Below are 14,661 nucleotides of genomic sequence, written 5' to 3'. Positions count from 1 at the left end.
TGTGTTCCTCTAACATCATAGCTATAAGAGGTTGTAAATTCAGCCTGTCATGTCTAGGAGTCTGATTTCTGCAACCATTGAGCTGCAACTGCATGTTTTCCAGTGCCCCTCCTCCTCCTCCGCTTCCTGCTTCTCCAGCTCACAGACCTGACTGACAGTTCCATGTGTGTGTCAGACTGGGGTCCTAACTCGGACCAGCGACCAGAGTCTCTGTTTTTACAGGGAACTTGTTCAGGGAAAACCCAACACCAACATAAACTTCACACTGGGTCCAATGGCTGTAAAGTGTAGAATGTATAAAGGGGAGGAGAAGTCACTTTACTATGCATGTTGGAACATAATCAGTGTGTCAGTATTCAAAACATACATGAAGCGCTGATCACATATAGTCTATCAATAACATGTGATTTTATCTGAGAGAAACCTGATAACTGAGTACTCCGACTTTTATTTAAAAGGTTACTTTTGTCACAAGTAGGCAACCATACCCATGGGTTTTGGACGTCCCCTTAACTAAGAATGTTTTGGGATAAAGAATGTGAGGCCCTTAATGAAGTGTTCCTCCAACATGTCACACTAAGGTGGCACTACTAGGAGTCATAACATAGGGCTTCGAGGTAACAGCTAGGAAATATCTTTTGCAAATATTGCTTTTGCTAAGTGGCTTAAACCAGACAATACAATTGTTGGACTGAAAAGGTGTGGAAAATCTATCAGATGGAACAAATGTTCAGATTCTCTGAGAATCCAGACATAAATATTTGTTTAAAAGATGGAGTCCTGCAATTACTGTGCTGATCCGGTAAGTTGGTTTCACCACACCTTCTGAACTATTTCAGTGTCTCAACTTCCCAATCGAGGTGTATCTGGCGGCGGTGGCCTGCACATTCNCAACAGGTCTGACGGGTCTTGTGTGTTTACTGCAGAGTGACTGACATACAAGCCTCTTTTTCACATCAACCTGACCTGGTTCGTAAACAGCAATTAGGAAAAGAAGTGGAACTACTGTAGCTCTATGGGTTTTTTGTTGTTATCATTTACAAATGTGTCATCCAGAGCATGAAATCCAAATCCTTTCACAGCTCTTTTAGTGATAGTCTGGATTTTTAAGTTATTCCTAATTGCTGTTTACGAACCAGGTCAGGTTGATGTGAAAAAGAGGCTTGTATGTCAGTCACTCTGCAGTAAACACACAAGACCCGTCAGACCTGTTGGCTGAAAGTGTGTGTGTGTGTGTGTGTGTGTGTGTGTGTGTGTGTGTGTGTGTGTGTGTGTGTGTGTGTGTGTGTGTGTGTGTGTGTGTGTGTGTGTGTGTTGCATAGACATGAGATCTCTGTCCATTGTCTGTCTGCGCTCGCAAAATGCAAGCTCAGCATAGGACGGCAAAGGGTTATTGGTCGTCCAACCCCTCCNCGTTAATTTTTTTAACGCGTTAATTTTTGTGTAATTAATTAATCTTAATTAACGCGTTAAAGTCCCGGCCCTACTAACAACACATGAAGACATTTGGATATTTGTATTAATAGTAACTGAAACATCTTGTGAAAAAAGGTTTGTTTGACTTTTTAGCCTNTTGCATTTTGCGAGCGCAGACAGACAATGGACAGAGATCTCATGTCTATGCAACACACACACACACACACACACACACACACACACACACACACACACAGTGTGTGTGTGTGTGTGTGTGTGTGTGTGTGTGTGTGTGTGTGTGTGTTGCATAGACATGAGATCTCTGTCCATTGTCTGTCTGCGCTCGCAAAATGCAAGCTCAGCATAGGACGGCAAAGGGTTATTGGTCGTCCAACCCCTCCTGTCACCGTCTCATTGGGGCTCACTTGTCATTTCTGTCCCTCCTCTGTGGGTTTAAGGGGGCATTATGTCTCTGCCCTGCCCCCAACCGCCTTCCCTTCACCCCTTTCACTCTCTCTTTCTCGGTTTCACACACACACACACACACACTTCACACTCCTCTCTTTCTCCTCATGTGCCTGCCAGTCTAGCCACAGCCACGGGTCAAAGGAGACTGAGCTGCCTCTTGTTTGAAGGGGAACAATGATCAGTGATGAGCGTAGGCTTAGTGGTGGCCAGAAGAGCAAAGACAGCTCTTTCGTTTCCCTGAATCATGCGCTCGCACTACTGTAAACAAACATGTACGCGTGACTGCCAGTCATCGAGCATGGCATGTTTTTGTTGGACCTCTAGTTCTTCAAAATGAAAGTATTTAGGGATTTTGGTCAAACAATGAGTAACAACATTTTTTCCCTTTTATTAAAGAAGTCATTGTGAATAAAATGTCCTGCTTTCCCATGCAACAAAGCTGTTTTATATTTACTGTGGTAGAACGACATACTTAAGTAAGTAAATAAAACATTTAAATAATCAATGATTTTTAAATATGACTTGCAGACTAAAATAGTGAGCCATTCAAACAGAAGTGTCTTTCTGAACAAAATGTTCGCTCCTCACTTTGTTCTTGAAAACTTCCTGTACAAGGGTCAGTGATATGTGAACACGAAGTGCTTTACTTTAATCTACAGTCTTTATCTGTCACCTTTTGCCTTACTCACATTAAAGGGGAAATGCTTTAACAGAATAACAGTTCTCTATAAATAGCCTTTTTTAACATGTTGCCTTGAAATTTGTTTTGTTTTGTTAACACACTTCCCTTTTGTGTTAATTCTCCAGTTGGTGGGCCAATTCATTGCACGTGCTGTGAGCGACAACATATTATCCAAGAGTTACATCGAGGGCTTCAAAGGCAGAGTTGACTGTCAATACACAAGGTATGTGATTGTTACTGCCATGAGTACATTTTCTCTTTTATCATGGAAATCCTGCAACATTATGTCAGGGTTTCAAACAGTTCTAGATCACATAAAGGAATCAAGTCGTACCCAACGTGTTTTTCAGTAAAACAACAATGTGATCTGGTAAAGCTTCTCTGTTTGCGTTTTTGTATACAAGTAGAGAACAGTGTGATCATGAGCAGATTGGAGAAGTGGGACAGTAAAGAATGAAAGGCAGTGTGACAACTCGGCCCAAACAACTTTTTTTGTCTTGCAGAGCATCACTCGACCGGGCAGCAGTGCTGCTGAAGATGAGTAGGGGGGGCCTACGCATAGACAACCAGTGGGGGGCCGGCGGGGGCCAGAGGCCTGTCATACAGCTTATCAAAGAGGTACATTACAAAAGCAACCACACAGATGATGGACATTTTCTGTATGACCAATAAATGTATGTGAAAGTAAACATTTTCTGTTATAAAGCTTTAAATGGTTTGGTAACTTCACCACAGTGACGAGGGCAACATATAAGAAAGACGTATTGATGGCCAGGTGAAAAGTAGCACACGGTTGAAAATGCTCACTCTTCATTTATTCCAAAGAACTCTTAATTTAACAATTTTTCGCAAATATTTCCGCCCTAACATGTCAATGTGAATCCCCGTTACTAAAAAAGAACATGGTCTTTTTTTCAAATGCTCAAGAAGACACAATAATACATTTGAAACACTCTTGATGTAGATGTCAGTATTACTTTCTGTTGAGATGGGTATTTCTAAGAAAAGTAGGTGTGATATCCGCTTCATGAACATCTATTGTTCCAACAGAGCCTTATCACAAAATAAAGTCCAAGAATTCCTTACAATAACGACTGATTGCTTTTTTGTTTAAAACATAATTTCAGTTATAAATAATGTCGTCTCCTCTGTCCTGTCAGGTGAACCTGCTGCTGAAGGAGTACATCCTGTCTGGGGACAGTAAGGAGGCTGAGAGGTGCCTGAGGGATCTGGAGGTCCCACATTTCCACCATGAGTTTGTCTATGAGGTAAACACTTTGCTTTAGTTTTAGACGGAACAGCCCACATTCAGTCTGTCCTTAAAGCATCACCTATCACGAGCATATAGGATATTAGCCAATGTTTTTATTACTAATGCATGGCTGTGGATACTTTTATTTTTCTCAGGCGATAGTGTTGGTGTTGGAGTCCAAAGGAGAGAAAACATTAAGAATGGTTCTGCAGCTTCTCAAGTCTCTCTCTGCTTCCTCTGTCATCACTGTGGACCAAATGAGAAGGGTAAGGCGCCACCTGGTGTCTGAGTGATGCACTGCACCATGTAGCAGCTCATTGTTTGCTATCCTTGGAAGATGCTGTTTTAAATAGTGTATTTTTTTCTTAGGGCTTTGAAAGAGTTTATATGGACATTGCTGAAATCAACATTGATGTCCCTCGCGCATACTACATCCTGGAGCAATTTGTTGATAAGAGCTTCGTTATGGGAATCATTGATGTAAAGTTAAGAGATCTTTGTCCCTGTCGGTAAGTGCAGCCTATTGTTTTTTCTCAGACACACACTTAACACTTTGCTCCTGTTTAAAATAGAGAAATTATAACTGAATGTTGATTATTTTTGTATTTTGTCAGAGGCCGGAAGAGATTTGTCAGCGAGGGAGATGGTGGTGTTGTGAAACACGAAAGTTACTGAGGAGCCATTTCCATGTGCCGTATGTCCTGAAAAGCGGAGGATAGAGCTACCTTTTTTACTTGCATATTTTCCAAAATAGTTGGGTGTGAATTGTTCCCTTCTAACAGTCAAAATAATGTACATTTCTGAAATTGAGGTGGGGTGTTTAAAAAAACGACTGCACTTTTGATTGACCCTGAAGTAGAGCACTGTCTTCAAGGTGTTTCAATACAAACATTTACATAAGCTAACCCTTAAAGTGCCACACCTTGCAGTGTCAGTCATTCCATGTTGTTTTGTACAGTATTTTCTTATAAGTTCACTGCCACTCCTTTTGTGTTTTGTAGAAAGCAGTGTTTGTACAAAGATGACTGGTTTGTGTCAAAAGCTTTATAAAAGGTTATTAAAAAATAAAGAAAGGGTCAAATGCAATACTGTCTCCCTATTTAGCTGCTGTTTCTATGCTGTGTTGGCTATTTCTTTCTACCCTTTCAATCACACAAAGATGTTTTTAATTGAAGGTATCAAGACACGAGTACATTTCAAAAACAAATAACAGTGAAATAACTTCACAAAATTGTGTTTGAGTGTTTATTTTTATACCTATACTGGGGAGTGAAATGTACCACATATTGCTCCTTGTTTGTTCATTAAATCACTATTCAACAACCTAAGGCTGCATTTGTAATTGACACAATATAAAGTATTACAGCTTTATTCTATGATCTGACCAATAAACTGCTCTTCATTCACTCGATAAGGAAGATGTTCTTGTTAATGTCAAATCACAGATGCAGTAATACACATGGAAAATCTCATGAAGCGCACAGGTCTTAATAGCCAACCACACTGGCAAGCGATAACATTACATTGCATTTATCCAAAGCGACTTACAATAAGTGCGATAGATGTAATCCTTAACGGTGACATGCAGAAGATCAATCAACAATAAAACATTTAGACCTTCAAAGAGCAAAGGACTTTTTAAGCTCAGGTTGCTACTCCCTTCTAAGCTTATCTACCCTGTGAAGCCAAACATCACACATTTCTTGACATTTTGACTGTTCTAACAAAAACATTTTCTTGCCGTGCGTAAAAATCTGGGTTTGTGCCATCCATCAGAAGGGACTTCATGCCAGTTTGACCATTCATGTTGTTATGAGTCCTCCAATCAATCATCTAATGATTCTGCTCCTTCATTGCCAGTTCCTGCAGCTTGACAGCCTTTTGAGCCTCCATCTGCATCTTCTCCAGTTTCTCCAGTGTGACTGATTTGAGTGGGAGCAGCTTTGGCTTACACAAAACCATGGTAGGCACATCTTCCATGGAAAGTTGCCCTGTGGAGTTTGCCAAAATAGAACACAACATCAATTATCATCAACTAATCTTGGCTTGAATGCAAACATATTAAGACTTGGCTGGATGGTAGTCCGTCATACAGAAGCAGTGAAAAAGTTCTACCTAAAAACTTTAAAATAAATGACAAATGTGAAAGCATCACTGGCAAACAGGTCTGCAGTTAAATTGTGTCACTCAAGGAGCCTCCAACCCTTAGTATTTTAAGGACCACATGATATTTGCAGTTGTGAATCATTACATAATTGTTTGCTGATGTTTTTATAAAATGTTTACACTGATGGTCAGTTTTGCATCACTCATTAAAACATCTGGAAATGTAACATCTGTCGGTCTGCCCATAAATTACTTGTGAGAAATTATGGCACTTTTAACGCCATGAACTACAATTCATTTATATACTTTTTTGTAGAGCAACAATGTCAATGGTTTTGAGCTGTAAGAGAGACTGTAAAGAGCGGGCACAGAGCATCACTGACTAATTTTGCAAGCTTTTGCACATTTCTAAACAGTTCACATGTATTGAGTTTCGCAGACAGCCTTTTGTTTGTAAGTGCTGCTGTCCAAATAGCTAGCTGCTGTGGTACCCACCTTGTTTAGGCAGAACTTCTCTGAATATTGACTTGACTTCTGGCATTGTGTCTTCTTGTGGCTTGCTGAAAGGTAAATATTTAAGTTTATTAAATGTAACCAGATTTATCTTACATACATTAATGAAACCAAGGTTTTACTGGCACTGAACTTAGTGTCTGCTAATGCAAGCAGCTCTGGTTAAAAAAGAGCAGACAAACATTTAAAAACGTGACACTGGGTTCATCAGGATACCTGTTAATGTTGCTGGGTATTCTTTAGTGGATTTTTAATGCAGAACACGGAGGATAGTGAGATAACATTTTAAATGTATTTCGCAGGGATAAGTTACAACAGTTACCTAGTTTAATATCAGTATATGTAAACAGAGTAACATCAGTAAGGCAATACAACAAAGTAAAACTCAGACAAAGAAAACACTTAACCATCCTGGAGGAAATAATAATCATTTAACATGTAAGAAATGTAACTAAATCTGTAATAACCGTGCAAATACTTTTACTTTCAATGCTATTATCTGGCTGCTATCACATCACATGTACATGTTACACTAATGTATCTATTTATTTTAAATGGGTACCTTGGTGAATTGTAATTTGTGTAATTGCTATCTTTAAGATTGTATGCATGACTCTTATTTAATATTTTGCCTCTTCACTTTTGCTGTAACAAAGTAAATGTTCCCTCTGTCGGACGAATAAAGGTATTTTGATTCTGATACGTAGCTGTTTCAATATTTTATCTATTTTATCTATAATTTATATTTGTATTCGACCCCAATTTCCACCTTGGTTCCGATGTTACGTAATTTCGTTCGACGAGTTAAAATCCGACACTTACCGACACCGTAAAGTATAGGATAACAGCCGACGTTAGCTCAAAACACTAGCTAGCTTTAGTACGTACTATCACAACATATGCCCAGCTATAGTAGCGGTATCTTTCTTTTATCAAACTACCAGTCAAATACAATTATTAAAGCTGACAATACACCTAGGCCTATTTATATTTACTGTGTCGTTTGTGAACACATTTAAATCATAAAAAATTGGAAGAAAAAAAAGCCCACCTTTTAGCAACAGGAAGAGATTACGGTGGTTGTCAAGCCAACGCTTGCGTGAGAATCACGTGACGTTCTTCTCCTCTTATTTATCAGGCACAGCGCTGCACTGACACCTGCAGGCAGAACAGCGGACGATATGTCCCAATGTAAACGTTTTGCATAATTGTTGTAGTAATATCTTCCATGACGTGAATGTAGTTAGAGATTAACAACTTTATTTCCATGTATTATTATATTCCACTGTCTTATAGATGACAACTTGTAGGCCTACTGTCTACTCCTTTATGTCTTTAGTTCACAGTGGCTGAAAAGTATTTAATACATGTGCTAGTTGTTATTTTACTTGGATGTTTCCGTTTTATTGTGCATATGTGAACATTGTAACTCTACAATGTGGGTTTCATACTCCTCTGCTGAAAGAGGAAAGTTTCTCTGATTATCTTAAATATTAGTTTAAGGTGTGTACATACAAGTACATCTAGTTTTGAAGCCAACCGAGATGTATTAATTTACCCAAATGATAAGGAATAGTGAAACTCCCAGTAACCATGCAGCTTAAATTTAATATTTGTGTTTGAAATATGAGAAATTCTGGATCCAGCGGTTCTACTTTCAAATTAGAATTATTTGTATGATATTCGTATAAACTTGGATTTTTCGATTCTTTGGGAAAATCATAGCAAACACAAAGTTGTTCAGAGCATTGTTCTAAAGGTTCTGCATTTAAACTTCACTTAGGAAAAAGAAAAAGAGTAAAGGCATCAACACGCTCTTAGATATATTATACATTGTATACAGGAAAGCAATATTGGATGACAATAATTGAAGGTTGATATCTTTGATATTCTATCTGATCAACGTGGAGAACATTATACTTGTTTCGTTATTTCATGTATTTAAACTTAGTGGGTAATAAAAACGATTCTGATTATGATATTACTTTACAAACTGCTGATTAGCAGCCTCTTTGATATAATAGTGTCATCATTAATTGAATGGCTATTTTCTAGTGGAATACAACTAAAACATTTTCATCTGAGAAATAGTGGAATAAAAGTATTAAGTAGCAGAATATAAAAATACTCAAGTAAATGTAATTACTTTCCAGTAATCATCCCCCTGTAGGGGATGTTTAAACGCCATTTGTATTGTGGGTTTTTTACTTGTTGTAATGGAATACAAGTGTAATTTTATTATTTATTACAAAACACACAAAAACAAGTATTTTACTTGTGTAGCATATTTATGTAAATGAAGTCAATGTTTATCTAGGAATATTTGATTGTATTTCAAAGTCTCGTGATAACATTGGTTAGGCGTGCGAATGACGCAGTTTGGTGGCAAGGGAGGGAGGGGAGCCGAGCAGCAGTGTAGGAAAAGAGGAGGAAGCAGCAAGGATGGCGGAGTCACACCTCTGAAGGTAAAACAGTTATATTATCACATTAACAGTGGTCGTTTTAGCCCCACAGCACGGTTTCGCATCACGCCAGGGATAGCACACCCTCCAGTCTCTCGCTGCGGCGTGTTTATGGTTTAAGTGTCATTTTGAGCTGGTGAGTACGAACGCACTCTTTTGTTCAGCTTCGGAATGGCCGCTGTTTTTCAGAGTGTTTTCTTTTTTTCCTCAGCTAATATTCAACACGGGAACGGGTTGTATATACGATGTTACAGTTAGTTTTTACCTTGTGTTTCTTAAATGGCTGCTCTCATGGAATACCCCCTGCCTCTACCGGCTGTTCTCTTTGGGTGTCTTCTGCCCGCTCAGCTGGCCGCAGCAGACCTTTCCCTCTCGGTCAGACTCACGGCGGACGGGTCGGTCCGACAGCCGCTATGCTCGGGCCTACACACAGCTAGCTTTGCTTGGATAAAAGCTCACCGCTGGATGTGAGTTAATTTGTCAGGCAAATCAGCGACCCATTTGTAACGTGCTTTTTGCGTAACAATGGGTCTTGGTATTATAATGTTACATTTGCCGTTACTTTTACTCGTTTGAGTCTTAATGTCGCTCGCTAAAATGCTGCTAGCTGCTGGGCTAACCTGCTCGCTAGCTGACGTTAGCACGTTAGCGTTTGGGCATAACTGACGTTTGCTTTGCTGTTGATGTTTAGCTTTGCTCCTTTTATTTCCTGCCTTGTTGTCAGTCGTTTTAGTCGGCTAAGCTACAATGTTTTCCTCTTTTTAAAGATTTCTTGATGAATATTTGTATTGTAGATATGATCTCACAAACACTTTAAAATGTTGGTTTGGGTAACATTAGACAGTTTAGCCTACCCATATTGGGTAACGACTATCGATGTTATTTAGCTAACGTTAGTTTATGTTGGGTTAATGTTTAGCATGATAACTGTTCACGTCACACCAATGATCAGTGCCAAAACACAAAGTGGGTTTATCGTAATTATCCATATTATGTACAACAATGAATCTCTAACTGTGACTTCACATCCTGACCTGTACAGTTTTTGTCAGTTATCAGTTTGCAAGGATTTGTCATTGGCACACGTACGTTAGCCATCAGGCTAGCTGCGTCCTGTGGAGTCCTGTGTAGTAGCAGTAGCTGATATCTGCCACATCACATCGTTTGATATTTCTTCCATATATTACACAAATAACCATGTCACTGACAGGCAGGGTTATTCATGCTTTTATTTGTATTTGTTATTTTTGTGTTTGGTAGTAGCACACTGTCAACATGAACACAGGAGCTGATTTTTAGACGCATACTGAATCGAAATCTGTAGTACATGTTGTTATATAAAAGCACTTCATTCGTTACATTTGTTTAATTGCATTCTCTGATTGCTGCATTTCTTATTTAATCAAAAGGCATTAAAAGGAGCAAACAAAAGCATGAGAACAGCAAACTGTTCTGCCAAGGCCTAAATGCTCTGGCATTGTCAGTTCCTAATGGAAACTTCATGAGTCTCGATGTGGTTTGCAAGTGCTATGAAATGTGTAGTGGCACTTTATGGTGGTGGTTGTGTGTGTATGCGTTAGCTTTGATCCAAAGCTGTGTATATGTGTGACCTAATATGTATATCTACTGAATGAGTGATATTGAATAACGGGGACCCCTATGCTGCTTGCAGGTTTGGTCCGTGAGAAATTGCTATGTTAAATTGAAATTATCCAATGCTTTTGGCCAACATATGCCACAAGGGCATCTTTAAATAAGTCCCCCACATCTGGATACTAGACAGTTGTTAAGGCCAATGTAAAGATTGGAAATTGATTTAGAGCATCCACAAATAGTTGAGTTTTTAAAATAAAAGACACTTTACTTAATGCTCGGACTGCACATTACATCCTGAACCCCCTTTTTTAAATAACAGCTATCGCTATGGGTATTAAACCACTGTGTTTTGCCGAAACTCCTGCGTGCATTTGAAAAATCCAACCATGAGCATGCCTGGTTTGGTTTATATATTTTCTTTTAATGAGCTGAAATGAATTTGCTCTATTGGATTGCCAACTTTTCCTCTGATCTTGTTTGGTCTTCATTCGGTGCAAGCAGAAAACATCAAGTCTTTTAGATGCAGGGATACATCTATTCGCAATCACAAGTTTACATGTGGTTTGTTATAAACCGACCAGGGAGTATAACCATAAAAGGAAGTTGCTGGCACAGTTAGACTGAGATGTCTCTTGCAGTTGCGCTGGCCTGGATATTTTCATGTAATTGTAATACTTATTTTGTGCACAGTTATGCCTATTACAATCACTGTTGCCTTTTTACCCTTTTTATTTATGATGGTCTAAAAGAACAGCAGATACCTTTCTTATGTACAGAACACACTGTCAAACATTCTATCATGTTAGGGGGCTGCTATTGACCCAATATTTATTTTACCCAAAAGGTCATATGACCTGTTGTTGTGGAGACTTCATGCTTTGAAGGCCACTTCTAAAGATTTCTCTGGCAGTACTAACCTTTTCACTTAGCTCTGATCCTGAGCCAAAACTGCCTTTCTTTTTTACCATGGCTTTGCTTTTACTAGTGCAGGACAGCTTTAGACAAAGTAGCAATAGAGAAGACATTATGGCTCAGTTTGTCATGCAAAGATACAACAAGTAGAGAATGTGGTCTGTATGTCTCTTAAATGTAAATAGTCAGTGTGACTATTATGTTTCATGCTTTATAGTGGATGGCCGAATGCATGTTTAGGTGGGGCTGTCGGCTTACAGTAATGTCAACACCCTCTCGGCAATGTTTGTTTAGCAGGAGTAAGTTGGTGTGAGGTTATGCTCGGTACATTCAACAGATTTGTTTGGAGTGGCACATCATGGTACTGACAACCAACCAAACCTGTTGAAGTGTTGCGGTTTTTTGTCTCATGAATAAGGAAGCATATTGTGAGGGTATCATAACCTTTTTTATTGTACTTACTCTTTTCACTTGAAGCAGCTTACATCGCACCATAATCATTACAACATAACATAAATTCAAATGATGGTTTATTGACATTTGTATATTATCGTTCACTTTTTTCTAGCAGTTATATCTGTTTAGAGAAGTGTGTCAGTGTGGATCGGTTGTGGCAGGAAGGCGTGGATAGGTTGTGTTTCAGACTTTCTTTCCAGCATGAAAACGTTTTCAACTAACAGCAGTTCTTCAGATGTGTGGTTAACCTGCAAAATGTTGCAGAAAAATGCGCAAAATGAGGGAATTGCCAATGTTTTTTTTGTTCACTGCATGCATTACTGGCTTACGTGTTTGTGATCGCCAGCAGTGCCCTTTTTTTAAAGCGGAACACCTTTTGAATGCTTCCCGGGTGAATATCATTCTGTTTTTTCCCCAAATTATCAAACTGACTTTTTTATAAATCGCCCATTTCAAAAGGAAAACAAGACTATTTTGAGTTTCACATAATCCATGTTTTATACAGTCTATGGTAGGGCTGTGCATCTGCACCGGTCTCACGATTCGATTACGATTATCCTGTCAACGATTCGATATCACGATGCATACCAATGCGTTGCATCCTCAATTTTCTATATTACTGCACATGGCTTATTTTTCATCAATGAATACGTGCAGTAAGATAAATATGAACTCCCTTTTTATTATTTAGAAAGTGCGTCAGAAATCAATAACATAAATGTCTTGACATTAAATTATAAACTTAAATAAACCAATTGTATAGCTCTAGCCTCCCTATATCTGTGTGTGAACTTGTTCCATCCTCAAAAACTAAAAACTAATGCTTCTGCAGCTTCTAGCAACGGTCTTCTGTTAACAAAAGGACACTAAATTTCCTGAATGTGGCATCACTAACATGACTTGAGTCTGAACACAGCAGACAACAGGAGTATTTACAACAGCATATAAAAACAAAAATACTGCATGTGGGTGGGTACTTATTCTCTGTCTTACTGTTACGTAAATCCCATGAATGTATGAGATTAAGTTAGCTTAATCATATCTCAATCACTGATTAAGTGAATAATAATGTTTCTATTAGGTTACTATCAGCCTGTCACTCAATATTTTCAGGGAGGGGTTTGGAGGAACGGAGAGGAGAAGGTGATTGCGGAAGCTTTCCTCCTGGCTTCCCAAACTTTACACATGTATTTATCAACTGAAAATAGCGAGAGGACATTCATACTCTGCAATCCAAGACTTGATTAAATCCACCAAAACCCTGACATGGTGCTAACGGAGCTCGACGCGCGCAAACTGTCAACAGGAGGGCGGGGGGGAGCCTCGCTGCGGGGAAGCAGTGTGTGGACCTGTCAGCGCAACTTACATGATGCCGAATTTAACAAACAAAGTCAAATAATTAGTTTAAACGGCATAATAATAAGGACCATCGTCCGTTCTGTGATTCTCCAGAACACACAGATGGCCAGTCGCCCTTTTTGTAGCATGTTATTTCAATGAGAGATGAGCAGATCGCCACTGGGCTTTCAACTAAAGACACAGCCACGCAAAAACTGCGGCATTTGTACAGCTCCTTATGGGTAATGCAATTTGTGAAGTGCTTTCCTCCGGCAGAAAGTCACCTGGAGTTAAAGAGAGCGGGCTGCGTTGCGTGCATGGCTTCCTTCTGCAGGTAACGGGGAGACGCGCTCTGGCGGCGGTCTCGTTCAGGATCCGAAAATAAAATGTTAATATTTTGCACACTTATTCCACTAATTCCTAGTGTGCCACTGGTTACGGTGGCACGCGTGTCAGGGGTTGCCGACCCCTGGCCTATACTATCCCATCAATCAAAATGATTTATTCAGGTCCTGCAGACGAGGTTCATACTCTGTAATGATGACCGTAAAGGTCCTTGCTTTAGGGAAACTGCAAGAAGTGATTTATTTCTCCAAATATTTTTAGCAGTGTTAAATATATTCACTATAAATGCTGGATGAATAACAGAGATACAGGTGTGTGTGTGTGTGTATATATATATATATATTGGGGATGTCCCGATAACCTTTTTTTGCTTCCGATCATTTGATTTTGACAATTTGCCGATACCGATTTTTCCCAATCTTTATGCCATGCATTAAGAGAAAAAAAGCATTCAAGTTGTCCCTTAAGGTTATTTTTTTATTTAAATTGGATATTCTATCCAACATGGATATAGCTTCTTTTTTTCACAGCAGCATTGGATCAGTTCAGTTGTGCAGCATTGGATCAAAACAAAATAAAGCTTATCAGTACTCGTTAGCTTACTGCTACAATTAGACACTGCGCCCACTCTGTTGCCAGATTTGAGAGAAATAAGCAACCAGGTCTATGAAAACAAGCCCCAAAGAAGCAACACATACATGATGTTGTGTAATTTGAAACCAAAACTAAGGCCTCAGGATGAATTTAATACTTGCACATGGTCATTTTTGTTTTGTAACATTGAATAAAAAATAATAAAATATAAATAAAAAATTCGATCCCCGATTTTTTTGTCCCGATTCCGATCTTTTGAAAATCACGTGATCGGGGATCGGCTCGGGGACATCTCTAGCTACAAGGTTACAATAAGTGCACATATTGATTTATTGGCTATTCATGACAAATATGAAATCTGTTGGAGTTTTAAATCAGAAGCGTTCACAAGCAGATTAAAATGTGGTTTATTGTTGCATATTTGTTAAGTATTTCTCCAAAGTGTCTTTAAACACTGTGTAGAGATTCACAGACAAATAGTTATCTAAATGCTCTTTATTTTTGTGGAATAATGAAAAAAC

At 38.9% G+C, this 14,661-nt stretch overlaps 2 protein-coding genes across 4 annotated transcripts in view; both read left to right on the top strand.

Annotated features, from left to right (window-relative positions):
• The first annotated feature begins 2,628 nt into the window (after window positions 1–2,628).
• On the top strand, window positions 2,629–5,279 carry LOC104958202 (programmed cell death protein 4-like). The gene is made up of 6 exons (XM_010785927.1): window positions 2,629–2,789; window positions 3,070–3,184; window positions 3,727–3,834; window positions 3,974–4,084; window positions 4,188–4,327; window positions 4,433–5,279. The coding sequence occupies exons 2-6, from the start codon at window positions 3,104–3,106 to the stop codon at window positions 4,491–4,493; spliced, it is 501 nt and encodes a 166-aa protein (XP_010784229.1). The 5' UTR covers window positions 2,629–2,789; window positions 3,070–3,103; the 3' UTR covers window positions 4,494–5,279.
• Window positions 5,280–8,813: 3,534 nt separating this feature from the next.
• shoc2 (SHOC2 leucine rich repeat scaffold protein) overlaps window positions 8,814–14,661 on the top strand; it is a 17,544-nt gene continuing 11,696 nt past the window's right edge. The window contains exon 1 of one of the 3 annotated variants that reach the window (XM_010785923.1): window positions 8,814–8,902. The gene's annotated coding sequence lies outside the window, so the exon portion shown is untranslated. Of the gene's footprint in view, window positions 9,036–9,157; window positions 9,367–14,661 lie in introns of those variants that run through there. The other 2 variants (XM_010785924.1, XM_010785925.1) reach the window with 2 other exon arrangements.

The sequence above is a fragment of the Notothenia coriiceps genome, unplaced genomic scaffold (genome assembly GCF_000735185.1).
Source record: "Notothenia coriiceps isolate Sejong01 unplaced genomic scaffold, NC01 NC01_scaffold00028440, whole genome shotgun sequence".
Classification (NCBI taxonomy): Eukaryota; Metazoa; Chordata; class Actinopteri; order Perciformes; family Nototheniidae; genus Notothenia; species Notothenia coriiceps.
Note: the sequence above shows the minus strand (reverse complement) of the source record. Positions and strands in the feature narration are given on the sequence as shown.